Source organism: Fukomys damarensis, unplaced genomic scaffold, assembly GCF_012274545.1.
Source record: "Fukomys damarensis isolate Sample0158 unplaced genomic scaffold, DMR_v1.0_HiC HiC_scaffold_17, whole genome shotgun sequence".
Taxonomy (NCBI): Eukaryota; Metazoa; Chordata; class Mammalia; order Rodentia; family Bathyergidae; genus Fukomys; species Fukomys damarensis.
The window spans coordinates 77,781,396-77,808,267 of NW_022900929.1; the positions used below are offsets into that span (position 1 = coordinate 77,781,396).

At 41.9% G+C, this 26,872-nt stretch overlaps 1 protein-coding gene and 1 pseudogene across 8 annotated transcripts in view; one reads left to right on the plus strand and one right to left on the minus strand.

The window, feature by feature from the left end:
• Galk2 (galactokinase 2) overlaps positions 1–26,872 on the plus strand; it is a 108,750-nt gene that overhangs the window by 1,472 nt on the left and 80,406 nt on the right. For 5 of the 8 annotated variants that reach the window (XM_010638446.3, XR_002025873.2, XM_010638454.2 and 2 more), the window contains 4 exons: positions 12,168–12,256; positions 18,064–18,187; positions 21,505–21,595; positions 24,402–24,548. In XM_010638446.3, the coding sequence (XP_010636748.1) occupies positions 12,187–12,256; positions 18,064–18,187; positions 21,505–21,595; positions 24,402–24,548 (432 nt within the window). In that variant the 5' untranslated portion in view covers positions 12,168–12,186. Of the gene's footprint in view, positions 1–12,167; positions 12,257–18,063; positions 18,188–19,634; positions 19,795–21,504; positions 21,596–24,401; positions 24,549–26,872 lie in introns of those variants that run through there. The other 3 variants (XM_033765226.1, XM_010638463.2, XM_010638468.2) reach the window with 3 other exon arrangements.
• On the minus strand, positions 8,570–10,815 carry LOC104872650 (annotated as a pseudogene).

The window sequence follows — 26,872 nt, forward strand, 5'->3', positions numbered from 1 at the left end:
GCAGTTTCGTCCCCCGGGACTCTCGGGGCGTCCTGGGCTGGGACACTGCCCCGCACCGCGCACCCGCCTGCTCGCAGGGTCTGCACCGCTCGGCCTGCAGGGTTTCTCGCCTTTCTTGCTGAAGGAGGAACATTCGTTCCACCCGGCTTCAGTGAACACTCTCCTCTCGGTGCAGCTGGCACTGCTTTCGAAAGAATCCTACCTATTCCCAGGAAACAAACACACAAGAAGCTCTTTGGCTTTTACACCTTAAAAGAAAAAAAAAAATCCAGAATCTCTAAACTGTCACTCAGGGAATTAGTTTGTTGCTGTACCCAGCCGCTGAATAACTGATAATTTAGTGGTGGCTCGTGGAGGATTTTAAAAAAATTACAACTTTTCTAAAAATTCTGTGTGCTGATTTATTGAGCCAAAATCTAATTCAATGTGGTCTTTCAAATGGCTACACTAGCCAAGGCTTTCTGAGCGTGGCTTCTCTCCGGCTTCCTTGTTTAAACAATGTTTCTCCCTCTAGTATCAGGTCTAAGCTTGTTCTGCTTCCTGGTTTCTTACCTTTATGTATCAATTCACAGCATCAGACTTCGACTTGAGAGTGTTCTAGCAGGCACAAGCCAACAAAAGGTGTGTTTAGTTAGTAGAGAGGAACGGTTTCTTGTTATGGAGACCAGTGGTGGTAGACTACTTCGGAATAACTTTGAAAATCTTCGTGTATTCTCCGGAGGCCCTTGGGTAACGCTAGGACCCTCGCACTGTACTGTGTATTCACACGAAGAAGGACGCATCCTTCGGCATGCGTGAAATGAGTCGCAAGGAACTTGTTCCATGAAATAAACCCAGCGCCTTGTGACAGCTTAGTCTTTTCATGATATAAAACATGTCCATTTAGAAATGTCAAGTGTTTCTATTTCATAGAATTTTATTTATAAAGACCAGTTTCTCCTGCACAGTAGGGTGGAATGATGGTAACAAATTCAGGTACATGCACTAAATCTAAAACTTTCCTCAGCATTCTTTCTCGTCTTTTGTGATTTTCGAGTAGTATTTATGCAACCAGTGCTTAATGTTAATATTTATTATTCTGTGCTGGCCACAGAAGAGATCATAATAATTGGATAAGCTCTGCTTTGTTTGTTTGTTTGTTTGTTTTTCACCTATGTGTGTGCTCAAATCACCAGCTTCAAGCAGTGTTTTATTTTTAGGAACCTTGTCTTTTGGTACTGGGGATTGAACTCACGACCTTGTGCTTGTGAGGCACACGGGGTGCCACAGAGCTAAATCCCTGGCCCTTGTAGGAATCTTTTGAAGCCACATACTCATCAGGAGGGCTGTATTTTGTTGGATCCAGGTGGTGCAGTCCACAAACCTGGATTGGTTGCAGGTTGCAGTTCTTGGAGCCCTGGGGAGGCGAGCCTGTCTCCTTGAAGAACTCTGGTTCTTTCCTCAAAATGCAGACACTAGTCAGCCTCACGGTGCATTGGAGTAAGATCATTTCTTTTTTTATTCTTTTTATGTAAAATAAATAGAAATAGAAGTGCTCATATTTTCTTTTTGCGTTCTAGTCATGCTTTTTCCCAAGCTATAAGACTTCAAATTTCACCGTTTTAGCTTTCTTTGTTCTCCTTGTAGTGGTACCTCTTCCTTTTCTTTGGAATTAACTTTTAAACTGTTGGATTATTATCTTTTGTAATAGCTTTATTGATTTCCACGTACCATATAATTCACCCATTTAAAGTTTGCAGTGGAGTGATGGTATTTTTAAAGCGTTGTGCATTTATCACCATAATCAAATTTGGTCATTCCTGGAAGCAAGCATTACCCTGATACCAAAACCAGAGAAGGATCGTTGCAACCAAAAAAGAGAACTACAGGCCAGGGCTGGGGATTCAGCTCAGTGGTTCTGCCGCCTTCCTTGCAAGCGCAAGGGCCTGAGTTTGATCCCCGGTACCAAAAAGAAAAAACTATAGGCCAGTCTCCCTAAAGAACATAAGTGTAAAAATCCTCAATAAGATACTGGCAAACAGAATGCAGCAGATCATCAAAAAGGTTATGTACCATGACCAAGTTGGATTCATCCCAGGGATGCAAGGATGGTTTAACATACATAAATCAGTAAATGTAATATCTATACAGAGCCAAGAACAAAAATATAATCCTCTCAGTGGATGCAGAAAAATGTAATTCCTGGTTTTCCCTGCCTAGCCTCTGGACTGTGGTTTGTGAGATGTTCCCTTTCCCCGTTCCAGAGATCCTCTGTTTACCTCAAGCCGTGGCAGGGGCCATGACAAGATGTGTTCCCACTTGTGCTGGTAGCCATGGAAGATGATCAGATGCCAAACCTGTGCTGGATGCAGGCAGTAGGGTGAGGACCCAAGTACTCAATGACCGGAGTACTCAGAACCAGTGTAACTCAAGATGGGCCTGGCTTCCCACCATGGGGAAGGAGCTCATGTCTTTCCCAGCTGGAGCTCAAATCCCGCATCCTGTCTCTTTCCAGCCTCCTTCCTGTTTGCCTCTGTTGCCTTTCAGCGGGAAACTGTGGGACCCTGGGAACCCTGAAGTAAAACTGACCTCCAGATGTTCTGAGTACCAGAATCAAACAATTACCTCCTTCCTGCAGTGGCCCTTGACCAAGCTTTTCTGGCAATATGATGGGCACCTGCTCTGGAAATCCCTGTTCAGCTGTTTGTTGTCTGCCATGTGGAGGAGGTCTCCTTGGAGTAAAACCCCATGCTGTCCCTACACATCATAACAAGTGTGGGCTCCCCTGGATCCTGCATTGTCAGCCATGCCATAACCACTGTTTCTTCTTGGAGCCCCCAACCCTCACCTTGGTTTTACAGAGCTGGCCACCCTTCCCCACCAGCCATGAGCCAGGATCCAGTGGAATGGTCTAGACTATTTGGTTTCCTTCTCTGTGTTGTGCTCCGTCTCTCAAACTTCTCCGTAGCTTTCAGTTTTCCTGTCAGTTCCTTGCTGACTAAGCTACTTCTGTTCCTACTGAGCTACTTCCTATGTTCCAGAGTCTGAATTCTGGATCTCGGAGAGGCTGAATTTTGCTGCTGCTCACCACTCTGGCATCCTGATTTTCCCTGCAATGAATAACGGTGCATAGGTAGTTCATATTGTTGGAGGGTAGCCTCAGGGTAAATTCTACATGGTGCCTATCTTTTTGTAAGATGTTGTACCAAGAATGCCTGTTTTCCCGGAATCTCAGGAATAGAATGTGTTGTTGCTGTTGAATTTTCAGCAACGTGATATCTTGGTGTAGTTTTAATGTGCATTTCTCTAATGCTAGGGTAAAAACAGAATGCAGCAGATCATCAAAAAGGTTATGTACCATGACCAAGTTGGATTCATCCCAGGGATGCAAGGATGGTTTAACATACATAAATCAGTAAATGTAATATCTATACAGAGCCAAGAACAAAAATATAATCCTCTCAGTGGATGCAGAAAAATGTAATTCCTGGTTTTCCCTGCCTAGCCTCTGGACTGTGGTTTGTGAGATGTTCCCTTTCCCCGTTCCAGAGATCCTCTGTTTACCTCAAGCCGTGGCAGGGGCCATGACAAGATGTGTTCCCACTTGTGCTGGTAGCCATGGAAGATGATCAGATGCCAAACCTGTGCTGGATGCAGGCAGTAGGGTGAGGACCCAAGTACTCAATGACCGGAGTACTCAGAACCAGTGTAACTCAAGATGGGCCTGGCTTCCCACCATGGGGAAGGAGCTCATGTCTTTCCCAGCTGGAGCTCAAATCCCTCATCCTGTCTCTTTCCAGCCTCCTTCCTGTTCGCCTCTGTTGCCTTTCAGCGGGAAACTGTGGGACCCTGGGAACCCTGAAGTAAAACTGACCTCCAGATGTTCTGAGTACCAGAATCAAACAATTACCTCCTTCCTGCAGTGGCCCTTGACCAAGCTTTTCTGGCAATATGATGGGCACCTGCTCTGGAAATCCCTGTTCAGCTGTTTGTTGTCTGCCATGTGGAGGAGGTCTCCTTGGAGTAAAACCCCATGCTGTCCCTACACATCATAACAAGTGTGGGCTCCCCTGGATCCTGCATTGTCAGCCATGCCATAACCACTGTTTCTTCTTGGAGCCCCCAACCCTCACCTTGGTTTTACAGAGCTGGCCACCCTTCCCCACCAGCCATGAGCCAGGATCCAGTGGAATGGTCTAGACTATTTGGTTTCCTTCTCTGTGTTGTGCTCCGTCTCTCAAACTTCTCCGTAGCTTTCAGTTTTCCTGTCAGTTCCTTGCTGACTAAGCTACTTCTGTTCCTACTGAGCTACTTCCTATGTTCCAGAGTCTGAATTCTGGATCTCGGAGAGGCTGAATTTTGCTGCTGCTCACCACTCTGGCATCCTGATTTTCCCTGCAATGAATAACGGTGCATAGGTAGTTCATATTGTTGGAGGGTAGCCTCAGGGTAAATTCTACATGGTGCCTATCTTTTTGTAAGATGTTGTACCAAGAATGCCTGTTTTCCCGGAATCTCAGGAATAGAATGTGTTGTTGCTGTTGAATTTTCAGCAACGTGATATCTTGGTGTAGTTTTAATGTGCATTTCTCTAATGCTAGGGTAGGTTGAACATCTCATATGTTTTATTTCCGTTTTAAGCTATCTTTTACTATGAATTTTGTGATTATGTCTTTAGTTTTTTCATATAATTTTAAAGAGCTTTTTAAAATTTGGGGAGATAGTATTTTCTGTTAGTTGTATTTTGGTTATAAAAGTTTCAAAAAATTACACAGTCAAAAATAGCAAATTTGAAACATTACCTCTGGATTTGAGTCACAGTTTAAAAACTTATACCAAAATTATACCAAAACTTTTTGTCTAGTTCTTCTGTCCAGTTTTGTATGGTTTCATTTTTACATTTAGACTTGATCCATTTGGCATATATTCTTGTGTCGCATAAGATATGATCTAATTTTTTCTTTCCTTAAAAGCGGTATGAGTTTTACTAGCATTCTTTATTAAAAAGTTCATCTTTGCTTCCTGAGTTGAGATGCCACTTTTACCATATCCTAACTTTTTATATGTATTTGCGTGTACAGAGGTGATTAAACTATAAGGTGAATGTTTAAATTGAAAAAACGTATTACAGTAAAAAACACATTTGGCATTAATTGCCCTCAAGAGACTTCCCTAGGGTCAAGTACTCTCATCCCACCCTTCCTTTCACTTCCTGAAGCAGTTCTGGAAGTCTCCCTTTGTGAGTGTCTTTATGAGTTGCACAAAATACAGCGAATGCTGCCAAGTACCTATCACCCAGTAAAAATGCAGGCTTATAAAACGTGACGATGTGTCCCTGTCCATCTTCTTCACCAGATCTGGCACCATGTGACTTTTGACTCTTCCCCAAAATAAAAATGAACATGAAGAATAAACATGTTGAGTTGATTTAGGACATCAAGGCAGCCATGATAGCGCAAGTAAAGAGACTCATGGAAGAGGGCTTCTAGAAGTGCTTCAGAAATGACGAGAACCCTGGGCTACAAATGTTCAAAGAGACGGGGAGTATTTTCAGGGGATTAATGCAGTGTTTCTTTTACTGTAATAAATTTAAAAAATTTAAACATTCACCATATTTTTAAATCACACCTTGTATTTCTGGATGTCATGGTATTCCACTGAAGCCTGCTTGTCCGTTCATGTGTTGATATGTCATGGTTTTCATGACAGAGGTGGTTTATAGTATGTTACATTTCAAGTTGGTAGGGTTACTTGGCCTCCCAGTGTTCCCTTCATTATTTGTACAAATTTTCCGTATGGTCTTTTGCCATCATTCATCTATTTCCATCTACCAAATTTTTGGTATAATTTGAAGTTGGAGTTCAGATTAATATAACTTGAGGAGAACTGTATCTTCCTTACCCAAGGGACAAGGGATGTCTTTCCATTTTAAAAGTCTATTTTGTGTCCCTCAAGAATTTTTAAAGCTTTCAGATCAATTTTGCACATCTGTTAATTTCTAAGTATTTAATCTGTTATGTGTTACAATAAATGAATGAATGTTATTAAAAGTTTTTCCATGTTTACAGAGGGTGTTCTATGATTTTTTCCCTTAGATTGAGTGGTATATTATTTTAATGGATTTTTTGGGGGGTACAAGGGATCAAACTCAGGACCTTGTGCTTATGAGGCACACATGGTGCCATTGAGCTAAATCCCAGCCCCTAATGGATCTCTTAATATTTTATTTTTAGTTTTTTGAGCCTGGGTCTTCCAATATAGTCCAGGCTGGCCTTGAACTTGCTGCATACCCAAGGCTGGCCTCAAACACTTGGTCCTCCTGCCTCAGCTTCTGTGTGTGTCATTGTGCCTGGCTTATTTTAATATTTTAAACTTTGCATTCCTGGAATTAATTCTACTTGCCCATAGGTTATTTTCTGCATGTGATACTGTCTTATATTTACTAATGTTTTACTAAGAACTTCTGCATCAATATTCATAAACAGCATTAGTCTCTAGTTTTCATCTATTCTTTTTTCAGTGCTAAGCACTGACCCCACACAATTACTTTCTGGTTTTATCTTTTTGGGGAGTTATTTTTGGGTTTCTTTTTGTTTACTTTGTGGGGTTTTTTCCTAGCTTATGGAGCTGGGGACTTAGTTTTTTTTTTTTTTTTTTAATTATCATCCTTTTAGTGCTGAAAGTGTTGAGGGCTATGAATTTTATTGATTGCTTAACATGTGGCTCATTGGTTTTTAGAGGCTGTGCTTTTAATGTTATTTTTATTTTTTAGAACAGCTGTGCATTCACTTTTTTTTTCATTCAGCTTATTTAAGAGAATTTAGCCTTTCCAAATCACTTTTTTTTTTTTGGTACTGGGGATTGAACTCGTGTCCTTGCGCTTGCAAGGCAAGCCACCGAACCACTGAGCTAAATCCCCGGCCCTTAAATCACTTTTTTTAGTTGAATCCCTTGCATGTGGCATATAGTTTGGACTTGTTTTAGAATCCAAATTGCAAATTCTTTTTGTCTGAGTAGGTGTATTAGGGTCACATCAATCAGTGTGACTCCTGTGTCAATTCTATCAAATTATTTTATAATTATATGTTCTTATGTGTTCTGATGCATTTATTTATTTATTTTTTTTTACATATGAGATACTTTTCTTTGCTCTTCTATTTCTTTGGAATTGAGAAAAATTTGTACTTTTGTACTTACATGTTTTTAATACCCTTAGAAAGTAGGGGACTGTTTTCTTCTTTACGCTCTCACTATTTGCTTCATCATCTTCTTTTTCTCCCCCACTTCTTCTTTTGAAAACACTAACACGTTCAGTCATTTCACCTACAATCTGGAGACAGCCTCAGTTGTTTCAGTCCTCTCTGTGAAATGGAAGCAGGTGGGAAGAGAGCCCAGCTCCCGGTCCGGCGGCAGCATCAGCGACACCCCCAGTGCTCTAGCAGAGCGTCCAGGCTGACACAGCCTTTTCTGCTGGGTTCTGAGTCACATGCTGCCAGGTAGGATGGGACTAAACCAGTGGATGAAGAAAGAGGAACAGAAGCATTTTCAAGCAGGTACTGCCTGCCAGTGTTGGGCTGCACTTTGTCCCTGCACTGCCATATTTAATCTTCTCAACGACTGTGAGATGCAGATTTCCACCTCATGAAAAGATAAATACAGTTAATAAATTTTATAAGTAGAAAAGAGATTTAATTAAGCCCAGGTCTGTCTAACTGCACAGGTCCTGGTCTCCTATCCTATGAGCTTTTCTTTTCTTTTTTTCTTTTTAGTGTCTTCTTAACATCCTTACATGTGTCTGTACTGTATCTTTAAAATACACTATTGCCTTGTTAGTTTTTTTTATTCTTTAACTTTTACAATTGGCCATTTACCAACCAGTGAGCTTATTTTGCTTTTCATCGTTTTTCCTCACACCTCCTATTTTCTTTCTTTAAAAATTTTTTTTGTTTGTTTTTTGAGACAGGGTCTCATTATGTAGTTCAGACTGATCTGGAACTCACTATGGAGCCCAGGCTGGTCTCGAACTCACAGCGATCCTCCTGCCTCAGTCTCCCAAATGCTGGGATTGCAGGCACGCGCCACCACACTCGGCTAAAAAATTTTTTAAAAATTTTGAGACAAGGTCTCACCATGTAGCCCAGGCTGGCCTTGAACTCATGGCAATCTGCCTGCCTGAGCCTCCCGAGTGCTGGGATTACAGGCGGGCGCCACCATACCCGGCTTCCATTTTTTTTGATACAACATTCTGATTTATGTAGTTCTCACCTTTTCTGCGACCAAATGCTGGGATTGCAGGCATGCGCCACCACACTCGGCTAAAAAATTTTTTAAAAATTTTGAGACAAGGTCTCACCATGTAGCCCAGGCTGGCCTTGAACTCATGGCAATCTGCCTGCCTGAGCCTCCCGAGTGCTGGGATTACAGGCGGGCGCCACCATACCCGGCTTCCATTTTTTTTGATACAACATTCTGATTTATGTAGTTCTCACCTTTTCTGCGCGACTCTAAGAAATAACAGGAAGTTCTCCTCACTTCCTTTCCGGTATGTCCACTACAAGCTGTTCGTCTTTTGTGTAAACTTTGATGGTAACTAGGCGATTGCAAACAGGAGACGGAGCCACACACTGGCCTTAAGCTCGTTGGTGTCAGCCCGTTTGGCTTTGAGCTCAGTGCTAGATTGGTGACATGCATTTAGCTCCTTCTGCGTCCTCTCTACCGTCTTCTCAAGCTTCCTGTTGGTGAGTTGGGCCTCGTCCCTCTCCGCAGCCAAGGCAGTGCGCAACTGCTTCTCCTCCTCCAGCTGGGCTATTTTCCGACAGAGGAGATTCATGCACAGCTCTTTGCTCTCCATCCTTTCTTTCTGAGTCTTTAACTTTCTCTGTAAATTGTGGGTGATTCTTGTTTTCGATGACTGCGTTGCTCTCCAGGCGGACCAGCTGTTCTGTGCGAGCTAAAACTACATCCAGACGCATATCAAAGCCAAGTTCAGCAGCCATCTGGTTCAGTTTGATTTTTTTCTGAAAGCTGATCCAGAAACTTAACATATTTTGTTTCTCAAAATTCACATTGTCTCGCAAAACTTCTCCAGAAACCACCTCTCCCTCTGGGTCTGTCAGCTGGCCCTGAAGAGGCTCCAGCCTGCTTTCTGCTTTCAGGGCCCTCTGTAGAGTTTTCCGGTGAGACTCAAACTCATTTCCCAACTGTTCAACAAGCTCAGATACTTGGGATTCAAGCTGAGAGCCTTCCTCATCCTGCTCTCTACCTGGCTGCCCATTTCTTGAATCTTCTCCAAAATGGCGTTTCCTGTGGTCCTCTAAGGAAGGCTGCAATTTTCTCCCTAAATAAGGAATTCTGGCTTTGTGAGGCCACGGCTGTATCCTGACTAGCCTTCAAACTCTTCTCCAACTCTTCAGAGCTTTTGTTTAGGAGGCTCAGCTCCTGCTTTGAGGCACCCCAGGCCCATGGGCCAGAAAGCAACCTTTCTTGGAAGATCTTAACTTCTCTTTCCAGAGCTTCTTTTGTCTCTGCAGTACTGAGACAATTCTGGGTCAGCTTGTTCTTCTTTTCTGCCCTGGGAGGAAGCTTTGCTTTGTCCCCTGTTGACTCCAGACACCAGCCTCAGTATCTCTGTTAGCTTTTGCCTCCATCTCATGGACATTTATAGTCTCTTCAAGACTAGCAGTTTGTCCTTTCATGAATACATTTTCCCTGCACAGCTCTCGAAGCTGGAAAATGAGATCTTCATCTGATGCCTTCTGGTCCTTCTGATCTGGATGTAGGCAGTCCTGAAGCTGAGTTATAAAGTCTGCATGCTTCCTGCGGTGATCTGAGACTTGCTTCTTATACTCCTTGCTTTCCTTTGTACACTTTTGTAATTTTTCATCTAGTTCTGCAATTTTACTCATTAATTCCTGGTTCTCCTTCATTGCAGTGTGAGCTGTGATTTCTGTCCTGATTTTAGAGGGGAAAAGTGCTGCTGAATTCTCTCCCATTTCCTGCCCTCGGTCTCTCAAAGAGGCGAGAAGAGATGATTTTCTGGCATTGTTTTCTTTGTAGTTCTATGTGTCAGCCTTCAGCTCTTGACAGCAAACTTCTTTAGAAAGCATCTTGGAGCAAAGGTATCAAAGCTCAGACTAAGCACATTCAAGTTTGACCAAAGTCCTGCAAATGCACGTCAAACATTTTCTGCCAGATTCTGGTAGTGATTTTAATTGCTCCTGGTTGAACAGGACTTCCAAGAGATGATCATAGTTTTTCTGGGCAGCATAGCAAGATTCTATTAATTATGAGAAAAATAAGAGGCTGAAAGTATAGCTCAGCAGTTGGAGAGTGTGAATGATGTCCTGAATTTGGTCCCCAGACTGATGAAAATTAAAGGGAAGAGGATGGGAGAGGAAAGAAAGGAAAACAGGAAGGAAAGAAGGAAGGAAGGTTCCAGCTTCCTTCCATTTTTTAATGATTGGGTTTTACTTTCTGGTGGTGGTTTTAGATTAATCTTTGTTTTTCTGGGTCTCTTCTCTTCTCTTTGACTGAAGTTCTTTTTTTTTTTTTTTTTTTTTTTTTGTGCGTGGGTCAAACTCAGGACCTTGCGCTTGCAAGACAGGTGGTGGCACCACCGAGCTAAATCTTAGCCTTTCTTTCACTCAATTTCTTGTTCCAGGAGCTCACTGTGGTCTTTCTGTTTTTCTGCTTGTAGGTAATTTAATATTTCATATTCTCTGTATATAGACGGAGACTCAGACTTAGACAGCTGCTCTTGCCAGCATCCACCTGGTAGTCCAGTAATTGTTTCTTGAATGATGTGCTACCAAATGACCATACCCTCTGGCCACTCATGATTGCCCCAGGATGGATATCAGACCTAAACTCTGCCTGACACCCTCTACCTTTTGAGAATTCGAAGTGAAGGATCTAGAGATATATAAGACATAGTATGGGCTAACCAGAGCTAGGAAGCCATGTGCGGCCCAGCCATAGGTCATGAGACTAAACGGATAGAGAGGCAGAAACCAAGAAGGTCACAGAGGCAGGCAGCATGCAGAAATCTCCAGTCCCTTTGGAGGGATGAGAGTGGTGTAGCAAGACTGAGAGCCGAAGACGGCAGCCTACGCAAAGTTGTTGGTGACGGTCTAATTTCCTGCCTCTGCAACTTCTGACCGTATTCAGCATATCTTTTATCACCATAATACATTTCCACCTTTTTTCTTGAACTTTTTTTGGTGTGTGTGGGTTTCCATTTCTTACAAGTAAGTATTCCCTAAGACTGGTCAATGACTTCCTGAATGTGGGTGGCTTTAATAAGTGTGCCCTATCTTGATATTATTACTGTGATGCAATAAAACATGGGGTATAAACAGTGGATGTCACAGGGTTGATGGAAGATATTTGACGGTATCAAATTACTGAGTCTGTTAGAAGAAGTTTGGACCTGGAAGGGATATAAGCAGAGTATCTAGCTTGGTTTCTGGAGTTTAAGGAATGTAGGCCAAGGGAAATGGACGTACTGAATTTTGGCATTGGGATAGGAGCCCTGTTAGAATTCCAAGTACAGCCTCCTTATACCAGCCTAGTTTTCTTTGGATTTCCTGTATTGGCTTGAACGCTGTAAACCCCAGCTGCCCCCAGAATGTGTCCACTTGGAGCCTTAGAATGTGACTAGGCTTGGATTAGCATCTTTGCAGATGTAATCAAATTAAGATGAGGTCCTGCTTCTTTAGGGTGGGTCTTAATCCAATCCCATTGGGGTATCCTCTATTAAAAATTATGCACAGATATAGTCTTTGTAATTGAAGCAAAGAGATTTTTCTGTTGGATATGTCAATGCTGGCTTTTTAATTCTTCAGTGGGCTTAGCTGTACCATTGTGTGATTTAGGAGGTAATAACACTGCTTGTTCCAGAGTTGTCCTAGCGTTTTTGAGGTAGAATGGCACTAGAAGAGTTTGGATTTTTCTTCTTTGTTTTGGAATAATTAGAGGTGGCAGTTATATGAAATGTGGGTGTGTGCATACATGTGACTTATGGGCCTGCTTGCTTTCTCCTCTCCCTCCTACCCTCCCTTCCCTCATGGTGCTGAGGGTTAAACTGAGGGCCTTGTGCATGGTAAGCAAGACTCTACCACTGGACTGTACACTCAGGCCCTTACGGGCTTTCTAATATAGAATCTGAAATAGTCTTCTCTTGTTTTCAGATTGCTGAAGCTGAAGGAGATGTTTAAGTCTAAGTTCGGATCCTTTCCCAAGTTTTATGTTCGAGCACCAGGAAGAGTCAACATAATAGGTATTTCAAAACTTTCTTCTCTTCTCCTTTAGTAAGATCCAAATTTTTGTTAGTATACTGCTTTCTTAATTTTTCCTTCATAGAGAATATTTCACCACCACAATATACTTCTATATAAGGAACACATTTTACTTTCATCTTTTCCAATCCATTCAATAATATTAATTTTATCCATTTGTTTTCTAAGTCAGTATAGTTTTTGAAATCCAGTAGTTCGTAATTTTTTTTAGAAATACCACAGATTACATTTTTAGTCTGTAGTGAGATTTTTTTTTTTCCAATACCAGGGATCGAACTCAGGACCTTGTGTTTGTGAGGCAGGCGGGGTGCCACTGAGCTAATCCCTGGCCTTGTAGTGAGAAATTTTGATGGCTTCACACTTATTCACTGGGTAGGGAAATCCTGACCTTATAGTTCCTTGCTTCTAAAAGTATGGTCCAAGTTTTTCAGGTTTTTTAGGTAAATTTATCTTTTCTCCTATGGAATAGCTCTGAGTTGAACTACAGTTTAGTAGTAAATTACAGCTGTTTAACAGTAATGTCTGACATTTTTCTGTCCATCTCCTATGTATATAATAATTGATATAGTTTAAGTTAGATCACATACCGTTTTCATTTAATATATCAAATATTTTCTTATGTTTCTATATAAGTCATAATTATTATTTTAATAACTTCAACATGTTGAATAGCAAAATTTGGTATCCTTTAATTTGCTTAACAATTTTCTTTCATGGCATGTGAATAATTTTCAGTTTCTAGTTCAGCCAGTAGTTCATTTAGAAAGGACACAGGTGAGAACAGCATTAGTTATTTTATCATTTGATTATTTCTGGTGAGTTTTTTTTTTCCCCAGGTGAAGCAGTGAAGTTGGTAGGCTTCATGAATCCCTTTCATGGGGTTTAAATTGCTTGTTTTCCACAAAAGGATATTGAATTTATTTGCTTGTACTTTGCTCAGCAAGGTTGTCTGAATTTTCAGCAAGTCTTGTTGAGACAGTGTTATTTTTGAAGCATTATTTTAAAGCCACGTGGAACCTATTTTGCTAGCTTCTCAATTTATTCTAGATCAAGGTAGCTATCAGAAGCCTGTAAATTTCGTACAGAGTTGTCCAACAAGTAGTATCTTGCTTATCTGTAATTTTTGAGATCCATCGTCAAGGTTAGTGTGGAGGATATTGTGCATGATATCGTCACTGTCCCTTTTTAGAAGACACAAATGAGCTGCGGAGTTAGCTCAGTGGGGCCATCGCCTGCCTGGCAAGTGTAAGGTCCCAAGTTTGATCCCCGGTACAAAAAAAAAAAAAAGAAGACATAAATGATAATTTTTGCTTTGGCTGACGATATATACTTATATTGTCTGTTGTAGGGAGCCACTAGAGATGTGTGACTGTTTAAATAGAACTGATTGTAGTGAAATAAAACTTACACTCACTTGTGCCAGCCACCATTCAGTGTTGTTTAGACAGCACAGACCCAGAACATTTCCATGCTCCAGAGCATTTTGTTAGGCTGTGCTGGCTTCTGTAAACGTTGGCTTTGGCTGCCCAGAGGTTAGGAAGAGAAGCTGTCTCAGATCATTTCTGTGTCTCCTCAGCCACGGTGTCCTTGACAATGACCTGGGTGTCCAGGCCTCTCTGGATCCAGAGCATAAGGGAAGCAGTAGCTGCTAGCTAGACATCAATGTGGAAGAGTACCTCTCTCGTGAATGTGTTTACAGATTTAGGATGTGCTTAGTGTTTGAGGAGTTGAGTCTCATCTTGTTTTGGTTCTATCTTTGGTCTCCCCTGCCCTTTCCTCTAACTAGAACCCCACATCCCGTCCATGCCCAATGTCCCTCAGTCTTTAAGATTCTGTTCAAAGGGCTCTGCTGTAAAAGTTGGCCTGAGAGCAACGGTGTCCATGCACTCCTTGGCATGGTGCACCATGAAGTTTGTCTTTGCATTAAACAAGATCCTTTGCTTTGTACAATAAATGCAAGGCTTGGCCATTGAAAATTGCTTTACCAAACTCTGCAGTCTGGTTTTGTGCTCTGTTTGAAGCATGTTTTAGGAAATCAACCATATCCGTCAGCCTTGAATAGGTTTTTTCTTCTTCAAAAGGCCTCAACTAAAGCCAAAAAAACCCCACTCTTTTGGTAGACCCAGTGGATCACTTTGTTCTGCAGCCAATTTTTAAGACACTTTTTGGAGAGCAGGTAGAAGAATTAAAAAATTCTCCATATAAAAATGTTTGCCACCTAAAACAAACCTTAGACCTTTATGTAACACATACTTTGCTGAGGAAGTAGAGAAAGTGCCTTTTTATTTCTCCTTTCTGTTTACATGTTCAGTTATTATCTTGAATACTGTTTCCGAATGCCTGTTGTTTTTGTTTTGCATAATAACTTATCTACCCAAGAGGTTAACCTTTTCCCAAAGGGGGCCTAGAGTCTGAAATTTTCAAAAACAATTTGTTTGTGTCTTCTCTTATGAGCTGTTGTTTTAACAATGAAATCTTTACTACTTTCTAAATACTACTGGCCCCTGTGGAACCCTGCACCAGAGCAGAGGCAGCTAAGCAGTGAAAGGTGTCGGATCTGCCTTCTAGTTCTCTGCCACGAGGTGTCTAACTGCAAGGATTGAGTGATAAACTCCATGCTGAACAGCTGAGTAGATATTGGTACTGTTTTCCAAGAGAGGAATCCTACAAGAGGAGATAGAGCTTATACATCTGTTTTATAGTTTGAAGTGACTTTGGATTCCAAGAAAGGCATTTGGGTATGTGTTTCTGAAGCTCATTGAGATGGTGTAGATCTGGATCAGTGGCACATAGCTGGGAACCCTTGGAATAGATCAGTTGTTTAGGGAAACTGAATGTAGAAGAGCAGACTGCTGAAGACTGGAGCCTTGGGAGCAGGATCATTTCATGGTTGAGCAGAGCAAACACCAAAGAGAGAGTAAGGATGAAAGGCCGGTGTATCAGCCACAGAAAGAGAATCACAATAGAGTGTACCACATGCCAGTTTCTTTCCAGACATACACAGAAATTGTACTTTACCATTTATCTAGGTGCCTCTTAACTAAGTCCAGTTGGCAGCCGAAGTGAATGATGACAAATGAATTTTTTTTTTGTTTTGGTACTGGGGATCGAACTCGGGTCCTTGTGCTTACTAGGCAGGCAGCAGAACCACTGAGCTAAGTCCTTGGCCCACAAATGATATCTTAAAAGCCAAGGAGAACACTGTATCATAAAAGCATATTTCATGTGAAATAAACAAGTTGAATGGAACACAGAAAAAGACCCATGAAATCTTGCCAGAAGGAAGCCTTCAGTTTATTCTTCCATCCATTGAAGCTGTCGTTTACGTCCTGTGGTGAGAGTAAGAAGGCACAGTCCCCACCCTCCTAGGACTGACAGTCCATGGCAGGGGTAGGGTATTCTTTTTTTTTCTTTTGGTACCGGGGATCGAACTCAGGACCTTGCGCTTGCGAGGCAGGCAGCGGCACCACTGGGCTAAATCCCCGGCCCTCGGCAGGGTATTCTTAGTACCTACTGGCATAGCCTCCCGACTGGGACCTGCACAGCCCTGTGGGTTGATTAGAGCTGGTGCAGGCACTGACTGCTCAGGCTGCCAGCCATGCAAAGGGCCCAGTTAGAGCAGCCTCTCATTCATCTCTGTAACTTATTTCACATCCATTTAAAATTCTGTGTGAACAAAGACACTTAGAGCTGAAATATTTTTAAAACATTATTTGATAGGCTACAGTAGCAGTTAGAGGAATGTTACCCAATCCAGACCTGAAGGAGGCTGCAGAAGACTCTTCAGGAACATTGTAAGGGGTGGCCTCTAGTGTCAGCACCTTTTATAAAGAGAAAATGGGCTGAGGGTCCAAGAAAGGAGTCAAAGAAGGTTAAAGATCAAAGGAAGATTTAAAAAACCTTTTTTAAGAATGGAAAATGAAAACATAAAAAAGTAATTGGAGTAGAACACAGAACTCCCATGCATTTATCATCCAGTTTAACTTTAACAACTCAAACTATCTTATTTTATTGTGAAGCAAATAGTAGAAGATTTAATGAACATAGGGTGTTTTGGCTTAGCAAATGGGGGGAGTCACAGTGGGGTAAAGTGAAGGGAGAGAGCAGAATGGGAAATTTAGGTAAAAGTATGAGATTTGGAGCTCGAATTTCATGGGTAGAGAAGTTCTAGGTGACAAGAAGTTCTCCCTACTCTCCTCATTGGCAGTGTCAAGGCCACAGGAGTAGAAAGACACTGGTGCACAGAGATCAAAGGATGGGAAGCTGGGCCCTGGGTCAGGTCAGTCACCTGGATGTTCTCTGGGTTCTTGTGGGCTTGGGATGGAGACAGGGCTGGAACCTGGTGCTGAGGTCCACAGAGAGGAGCAGAGTGGCGGTGAGAGTCATGGATGGAAGTGAAGAGCACAAGTGTGGAAAAGGGCGGAAATGCAGAGCGAGAGGAAGATGCTGTCCCTGTCGCCAAGGGCTGGAAAGAGAAGGCCATGCTTCACTTGGGTTTGAAAGTAGGATTTTCCTGATACAGAATTCGTATTCTAGTAGATTTGTTGACTATTTTCTGATTGCAGAAGTGGGAGATAGGTTTGTGATTCGAATACGGTTGATCGATGCATGGGATGAAATCAGTGTCAGTCTTTGTTACAAGCACTGTTATGGTTTCTTTCAAGATACTGAGGATGGAATAGTTTTGTCCTTCTTCACCAGCAGTTCCTGCTCCTCTCTGATCCCCACCCAGCTGGTTTTATTTAATCAGTTTTGACAAAGGGAGGAACTGTTCATTCTCAGAGGGGGCGTGGTCTCCCCAGCAGAAAGAGTGCCTCCCTAGGGGTCTGCTTGCCTCCATATGTGTTTTCTACTTATTTTTTATTATTGTCTTCTTGAAGGTAATTGGGGAGAAAGAGAATTTTGAAAACCAATTCTCCATCAATCATTGTTAATCTTTAAAAAATCTTTATTATTTTATTTTAAGGAGCACATCAATGTAAAACAAAAAGCCTTGTTCCTTCTAATATGTAGAACAAAAATATAATTATACAGTTGAATTGCCTGCTATTAATTTTGTTTCCTAGTTGATTAATTTCTGCCATAGGAACAATGAGATATAAAAATATGTACCAGGGAAATAAATGAGCTTGCTTAGCCCATTTGCTTGAATTTGTTATTTTGTGTTTAAACCCTATGAGTAACCACATTGAGTTTAAATGGTAATTTGCATTATGGTATAATAGGAAAAAAATTCCTACTGTTGAATTGTAGAGGAAGAAGAATGAAAAGGAGAATAGTTTGTTCCTCAATATTTGTTTATACGTTGAAAGTGCAGATTATACATCTTCTTCTAGCTTCCTTTTTTTCCCCTAGCTCTGTGTAGTACATTACACACGACTTATCAGTGCTGATCTAATTGCTAGTGTTAATATAAGGGAGAGTGTACTTAAGTCTCAGTTGTTTCTATTTTTAAAAAGTTAATAGAACGCCACAGTGGAAGGAGACATTAGTTGTTTTGTTGCTCATATGACTACTCACATGGCATAAATTTTGAAAATGATCATTAGAAATTGGGAAAAAAGGTTAAGGTTAAAAGAACTCCAGAAATGAACAGGCACTAATACATGGATGGCTAGCAGTTCCTGGCCCAGATATCTGGAGTAAAAAGAAAACCAAGTAACTCCCTGTCCACACTTTTATTTTCTGTAAAATCCTGGCTTGTGATGAAGTTTTTCTTTTATGTTAACTTGATGAGTTTTCTCTTGTTTCATACGCTAGCAATGATAAATTTGCTTTTTTTTTCTAGGCGAACACATAGATTATTGTGGCTATTCTGTTCTTCCTATGGCTGTAGAACAAGATATGTTAATAGCTGTGGAACCTGTGAAGACTTACACTCTCCACCTGGCCAATACAAATCCCTTGTATCCGTGAGTATTTAGGGTGTTAATGTGTGTGGTGTGTGTGTGTGTGTGTGTGTGTGTGTGTGTATGAAGATGTGATAGTGTTTTTTCTTGAATGAGTGAATTTAGAAAATATCAAACCTAGAGGAAATCATGTAATTTGTTGCTACTTCATAGCTGATGTTTAAAAGCATTTAAGGCCGTGATTCAATATTTATTTATTCACTCAAGAAACATGTACAGAAGACTTCCCACGTGCTAGACATTGTCTTAGATACTGGGCAGTTCGAAGATGAAGATGGCCCAGAGGGTACCTCCCATCTTCTGTGGTAACCATCTCTAGCAGAGCCGGGTCTGCTGTCTTCCTGAGTTGCTCTGGGACCCCTGCTTCTGCAGCCACAGCGTCTCGCCATGCTGTGTCATCATTACCTGCCCTGCTTACCGAGTCCCTCGGTGGACTTCAGCTCTGAGACTGCAGGGACAGCTGCTTCTCTTCTCCAGTGCCTTGGCCTCAGGAAAAGACAGTTTGGCTAATGCACAATAGATTATTCTAGTGCTTAAACTTAGTCAAATGACCCAAGGCAATCTCATATATAGGTAGAAGTCCTTTGTCGTATATATACGTATATATATTTTATTTTCATCCAGTCTGTGGTTTGGATTTTCACTTTTTATAGTGCCTTTTGAGGAAGGAAAGTTTTGCATTTAATGACATACTATAGACTTTTCCTCTTTCTCAGCTTTTACTTTTTGACTGCAAACCCAGTGTCACTGAAATTCCCTCCCCATGTTTCCCTCCAGAAGTGTGTAGTTTTAGTACCTATGTTCAGGCCTATGATCCATTTTGAGTTCATTTTCATATGTGGCATAAGAGTTGGGATTGTTTTGCATGTAGCTCTTTGATTATTTCCCACCTCTTATTAGCATAAAGATAGACAAAGAGACCAATGTGAGAGTCTGTTTCTGGCCATTATTCTATTGATCTCTTTGTCTATCTTTATGCCATTATCATACTTTCTGATAACTAGCTTTAGAAGAAGTCACCTTAAGTCTCCTAATGTTATCTTTTTCAAAGAGATTTATTCTAATGGGCTTTGCACTTCGTTTTAAATTTTAGAACCAGCTATTCAATGTCTATGCCAGTATTTTGTTTGGGATTGTACTGGATATATAGATTTTTCTGAAGAGAGTTGGACCTTAACAGTATTGAATCTTCCAATCTACAGAACGGCATATCTCTCCATTTATTTAGGACCTTTCATCCTCAGAAATATTTTGTTATTTTCAGGATACATACCTTGTGCATATTTTGTCAAATCTGTGAGCGTTTCATATTAGTGATGTGGATGGTCTGGCCCAGTACTGCACATACACAGGGTAGGAACTGGGAGAAAGTTTGTTGGAAGACAAGTGAATGCATGAGGCGCGAAAGGGGAAAGTATCAGTGTAGTTAGTTGTGTCTGCTCATTTCCAGCAGTACATCTTCAGAATCCTGCAGTGTGGGAGCAGAGAGGAGAGAGCTGCTGGGTGTTACAGTGCAGGGAGGCGGCTGGTGGGAAAACACCTGCTTTTGAACTTCTGGAAAAGACTAAGCAAAAGGCAAGATAAGGATGATGGAATGAACAAAAAAACAGGTAAAGAGCAGTTGTTTTTTTTCTATAGCAGACGTGAGCAACACCGCCTGTTCTGTTGAAGATGGGACTTTTTCCTTTTGCCCTTACCGTTGCTCAGCTAGCACCCTATACCAGTGCAACCTCCCTCTCCATCTTTCCTAACCCACATCCTCCCATTTTGTTTTTATTTTCCTTCATGACTTACAAGATCTCTTAGTTAGCGATAGAACCCATCAGATTTGTGAACACAGCTGCTTCCAAATTCTGTGACCTCCTGTTAGTTGAGGGGAATGTATTTTAAGTTGTGTGGGTGGTAGTAGAATAAGGTGCTGGTCAGCTGCAGTCGGAATGCATCTCCTTGGAGAAGCGCGCAGCCTTCCCGAGCCCCTGCAACCCCTTCTTCTCTGAGGATGACCCCCACAGCCTTGCATCCCGTCTCCCGTTAGACACACCACCTGACTTTACTACTGCTGGCCTTGATTGTGTTCGTGTCATCTTGGTAAGATTCAAACTCTTAAAGGACAAGTCTTCTGAATCTTACTTTGATTTTATTCTGCATGCCTTACACTCTGGAGATGTCAGGAATTAAATATTCTCTGATGGAGACGATGCATTTATATTAATGAGTTAAGGTGCCTATTTCAGTGACTGGCGCATAGTAGATATTTAGTAAATCATTTGAAGAACAGTGAATGGGGAATGTTGTTTCGTTTTCCCACTTTCCTGTTAACCCCTGCCCAATTCACAAATTTTATCCTTTGGATGATTTAGGAGTCTTATCTGTCTATCTATTTAGCTAATTTTCATTTTGAAATACATTTTGATTTACAAAGAATTCATGAAAACAGTGCAAAGAATTCGCACATGTCCATGGACATATCCTCACTGCATTATATCCAGGACACACATGATGTCTCTTTACTGGTGATATTAACTTTGAGTGTTTGACTAAAATGGTGTCTGCCAGATTTTTCTGCCACGAAACTACTGTTTTTCTTTCTTTGCAGTCAGTGAGTACGGATTTCAGGGAGAAATCCTTGATGTCTATGTAAACGTCTCGTTTCTCATCACATTTCTGTTCTCCAATTTTAGCACCTTCGATTTATTTTTTGAAATAGTCATGGAACGTACTGTTTCTTCTACATGGATGACTTGGCGTTTCACCATAAGACCATTCTCTATTCCTTCATTTAGCTGTTTACTCATTTGTTAATTTATACGAGCATAACTCAGAGAATCCTACCTTTGATAATCTATTAGAATAATTGGTTGTGGGCAGCGGATTTAGCTCAGTGGTTCTGCCACTGGCTTCGCTTGCTTGTCGCCTCTTTTCCTCAAAGCACGAGGTAGATTGGACGGGAGGAGAAAGCGTGGAGCAAGAGGGCAGGGAGGACCCGTCCGTGAGCCCCACGGAGGGCCACGTTTAACAAGGGCCCATGTGGAAGAGAAGATTATTGTAGATTCTGCCAGAACATGCTGGTTCCCCTACGTTTCGGGAAACACAAAGGGTCGGCTAGCAGTGGATTGGTCTCCAAGGCTACCGCACCTTCCTCTCTTAGCGGAGGTGTTCGTTGTTCTGGGCACACTGTGAAGTAAGTACCTGAGCTGAATGAAGGTGGACAGAAAGGAGAGCGTCAGTGTCGCGGTCTCGGCACAAGGTGGCAGTAGTCACCCACTAATCGCGCAGCTCTCGGCCTGCGGATTTAATGAGGCATCTCGTTTTTTCTGCAGGGACTTCAGTACTAGTACCACTGACGTGCAGATTGACAAATCCAAGCCTCTGTGGCACAACTATTTCCTGTGTGGATTTAAAGGAGTTCAGGTAAGTTGCTTTAGAAGGTGTGTATTATGTCAGTTTTACTTTGTTTACTATGTCATTTTTGTCTCCTTTCAGTACTAACTGCCGTTTCTCTTCTGTTTCGCTGGCTTAGGCTTCAGAGGGTGGGGAGGAAATGGCACCCGTGGGTACTGTCCACAGGGGGCAGTCAGGATCTTGCAGACAGCAAGCTGTTCACAAATTAGGCGCAGCTGACCAACTCTGGTTTCTCCATCTTCACTCACGTTTACTGTTGATGCATCCTTGAGATGTATTTACATTTCATTCTTGGGGCATATAGGAGTAGGCTGGACAGCCCCGGGTTCAGATTCAGGCTCTACTCCTCTGTGCTACAGTAACCTGAAGCTCAGATCTGTCTGTAAATGACATTACCGCTATCTCTGTGTTGTTGCAAGAATGACCCTATGCTCGGTGACACTTGACTTTCAGTGTGTGTTAATGTGTGTGTTACTGGTATTTCAGGTGGGGTTAAAAATAGAAGGTGTAATAAAGTACATCAGCGTAGGTAGTTTCATAGAAGCATGGAATAGCTACCTTGAAAACCTCTAATGTCATGTAAAAGAGCAGGAAGATGAATTGTTTCCACTTTCTCTCATAATTAGAACAGCATGGAGGGCAAAAAAAAATCGGTGTTTTCTGTTTTAGAGGTACTTTTATTTTTCCAATAAGTATTTTGGGTAGAGTGACTACATATAGAATCATAGGTAAAGGACATGAAAAGGTGGATTTTGCCTTTGTGAGTTGAAAGCAAACAGACTTATGTATGTTTTAGAGAGCTCCTGTTCCTGACTACCTTGTGGCCCTACCTGAAACTTTGCTGTGAATAATCCAGGACTCAGGGACAGACCCATGGCAGAAATGGGGCAGAATTATATCTGGCGTGCAGTCCTGTGCTCTAACTGTGCAGATCTAGTCTTAGAGTTACTAACTCATTTCTCTCTTTTTTGTGTGTCTTTCTCCCGGACACGTGATAATAACTTCTGGGAAAAGTTATTGGCAGGTTTTAAATCTTCAAATCATTTGGTTTGTCATTTACATTAGTGGGAATTACAGTATTTGGAAGCATTTGCCTTGAAAAGGCAATTTGATCTTCCTTATAACAAGATGCATGTATATGCATGTATATGCATATGTAGTATATGGATAAGTGATACACATTATTTTGTGTTTCTTTTGAGCCTTTTAGGGCTTTAAGCTGCCCTCTTTGGTTGGACAATTTATGTGCAAAAAGCAGGTTTGTATGATGAACTTCTGCCAAAAAAGTCTTTTAAGTGTTATCCCATTCAGAAAACCTTCAGATTCAGATACTAGAAAATTTCAGAGGATAATCTGTTTGTATGAAATTGAACATGTTATCCTTTTGGGACAGAGCTGTTACAGAATCTGGCACAACCCACTTGAATTTTTGAGTGTTGCACGTTTCATTTGAAATATGGCATGGTAAGTTTGTAAGGACGATTCACATTCAAGGCACCCCGTGGACCAGTTTCTAGTGAAGTGTGCAGTATCATCCCAGGATTCCTGTTTTAAACAAGCTGCTTGACATTATGTATGGAAGGGATCAGCAACGGCCATGTCTCAGCTTCTAATTTGTATTTCTGGAAGGAAATTTTGAGATGACTGAAATCAAGAAGAGAAATACACCCAAACGAATCTCTTCTTTTGTGGTGCACAGATTTTGCCAACTAAGATAAAAGGACAGAAATTAAGGGAACAAACCAGTCTTTTATTTGCAGAGTCTTGTTGTTACTTGGTTATTTTAACTGGTTTATTGAAATTTCTCCCTAGAATAATATGTCTGATGAAATACATGATTAAGTAATATAATTGTAACTCGTACTTTGGTCTTGAGTTGTTTGGTACTTTGTGAAGATGATGGTACTTCCTGAGGAGGAGGTAGCCTTGAATTTATTTTTAATTCTAAACCACAGAGGTTATAACATATTGTCCAAGGCATCCTAGCCTTCGGTATCCGTGGTAGTGTATTGGTGCTCTCCATCTCTGAGTCAGACCTCGACTGTGTTTTTGGGTTTACGTCTCTGTGGAATTAGAGTTGCCCTGCCTCGTTTGGAGTCGACATGCACATTTGTGGCTCAGTTCTAACGTGGCTGACTTTATAGCTACCATATGGCCAAATTGTATCTGTAAACTCTAGTATAAAACCCCTGGATTTCCTCACATAGCTGACTTACATTAAATCATGGTGACAGCTGCTGGCCTGGTTTTTAACTGCAGCGGAGAGGTTCTCAAGTGGGAACCAGAGACCTGGGCCCGATCCCCAGCCCTCTGCGTGTGATCTCGGGGAGGTCTCTTCATCTCCTGGTGCTTAGGTTTTCCTGTGACTAAAGCAGGACTGAGAAAGTCTGGAACTTTTGGAAGCAACACCCTGCATGGAGACAAGCCCCTGCCTAGGGATCGACTTACCTTGCTTCTCAGTGTGTATTTCTTGTGTTGCCGTGGGGCAAGTTGAATTAAAATGGCTTTACATTTTTTCCGTATTTGTTCAAATCAGTAATTACCAAGAAGAAAACATTTAAAGTGATTTTTAGAAAGGGATGACTGGATTCGTGTAGAACGAAGTAAACATTAGGTTCAGATCACCTTACCTTTTGGGTAGGAGCTGATAAATCCGATATCATATGTGATCTCCACTAAACTGAGCTGCACAACTAGTGTCTATAGATGGTGTGAGAAGTTGATGGAGTTTGTTCTCCGGGGACTGGAAGGCAGTTTTGCCACCCCTTGAATCCAACACTGAGATTACGATGGCTGCTTTCTCTTACATCCTCAGGAGCACTTTGGCCTTAGTAACCCAACTGGGATGAACTGCCTGGTAGATGGAAATGTCCCGCCAAGTTCCGGACTCTCCAGCTCCAGCGCTTTGGTCTGCTGTGCCGGATTAGTGACACTCACCGTCCTGGGCATGAAGCTGTCCAAGGTAACCAGCACCGAGAAGCAAACCCCACAACGCCCTCCTGAAGGCATTAGCACCTCACTCTCAAAACAGGGCATCTTTCTTGAGTGAAAACGTTCTTTTGCTGACAGGACTGCATACAGGAGTGAGCATGGTCAGTAACTGAGGGAGTCGTGCTTGTGACACGTTAACGGTGAGGTAGCCCCTGCCCTCCCCATACCGGTGACCAGAGCTCTGTGTCACTGTACTGAAATGGTTTGAATTAAACGTGGACTCCAACTGCAAAGGTATCCTTTTGAAAAGATGACTTCACTAACGAGCTAAATATAGAGTAAGAAATTTTAGGCCTCATGGTTGGGCCTGCTTATTTTCACCCGCAACCCTAAATTAAATATCTGACAAGCAGTGGGTAAAAAGGATAAAGAACAGGTAATAAAGCATGAGCAGCATATCTGTTTATGCCAGTAGGTTAGTCGCTGAAATAAACTTGAAAAAATATTGCATCGGGAAGAGGAAATGCTTATTTAAAGGAAATATAAATCCTACCAGAGATCAGCAAGTCTTAACTTTACAAGTTCACATAAATCTCTGACTTTGTATTCCAGAGCAGGTGTGCTCAGCTTTAATGAATGCTTTGGCATTCTGGTTCAAATAAAATGTTACTGTGGGTTCTTTTTACCCCGAGTACATAAACTATGAAGTTTATAGATGGTTTTGGAGCAGACCGGGCAATAGGCAGACTTTGAAAAAGTCAGACATATGTGTAGGCTCTTTGAAGCATGCTTCAACTTTCATTTAGAAACTTTGTGTGCAGCCAGAAAGGGAGAAACGAGGGAGAAAGTAAAAGCTCAGGAAGAAATTTCCTTGGGCTGACTTGTGTGAGTATACATTATGAGCCCTTTGTGAACAGTGGCTTATGTGAGGGGAATGATAGCTCACTTGTTATTTTAAGAAAAGAAAGGGAGGGAAACAAAGTCCATATGTAAAATGTGCCTGCCCTGGTATGACTTTTAATCTGACGTTTTGTTTGGTCATTTGATTATTCATCATCACTCACCATTATTTATTTGGTGGCAACTTTGGAGTCATAATAGGTATACTCTTTTTTTTTCTCCCTGGCACCGGGAATCGAACTCAGGACCTTATGCTTACTAGGCAGGCATGGTGCCACTGAGAATCAGGAGGGCTTGGGCACTGACTGGGTATGGAGAATGGGAGCAGCAAGGATCAAGGATTATCATCTAGTCTTTGGCTTGGTGCGTGTGATTCACTGGAATAGGGAGCATAGATCAAAATTTGGTTTGAGGGGAAGCTGACATGCCGTGTGGCAGTAATCCGCGGGCACCCTGAGGGAGTCCTTTAGTATTTAGTTATAAAACAACCCTGTGAAGGCCAGGAGAGAGCTCTGGGTCTGAGATGGTGCATTTGAGACACGCTGTGTACGCAGTTGGCTTTTGAAGCCGTGGGAGTGGGTGAGATCACCCAGGGGTGATGTACATAGATGGAAGATCAGGAAGACCAGCAGAGAACCCCAGGAAGCGGGAGAGGCTTGGGCGGAAGAGGCGACGCTACTGACAAGACGGAGGAGTAGTCCAGGAAACAGTGGGGAAATCAGAGTGTGCGCAGCAGCAGAGCAAGGAAGAGAAGCTTCATGGGACAAATGGCACTGCTGTCAACTGCTGCCAGGCGGTGAAGTAAGACACAGTTGGACAGAAATGGGGCAAGAACGCAGCTGGGTGCGGTGGTACACCCCCCCTAGCACTCTGGGAGGCCAAGGCAGGAGGATCGCAGGATTGAGGCCCCACTGGGCAACTGAGCGACTCAGCAAGACCCTGTCTCAAAATAGACTAAGTGGGGTCTGGGAATGTAGCTCAGGTGAAGCTTCTGGTTTCAGTTGTCCTCTGCCTCAAAAAGGAAACAAAACGAAACAGCCCTCTGGGAAGAACAATTTGAGATAGGAATGAGTTGAAGAGCACGTGAGAGATGAGGGAATAGAAAAGTTCATTAGGTTAAAAAAGTCAGCAACGCATGGAAAAGGAGATAATCAGGTGTCTGAAGGGAAGTCTGAAGTACAGGAATTCATTTCTTTGCTAATGGGCAGATGGGTGAAATTTATTTCTTTGCTTTATGTGTTGCTTCTGAAGGAAAAGAAGTAGCCAGGTATGGTGGCACAGGCCTGTGATCCCAGCATTTGGGAGGCCGAGTCAGGAGGATCGATGTGAGTTTGAGGATAGTTTGGGCTCCATAGTGAGTTCAAGTCCAACCTGGGCAACCTAGTGAGACCCTGCCTCAAAAAAAAAAAAAAAAAAAAAAAAAAAAAAAAAAAAAAAAAAAAAAAAAGATTTATA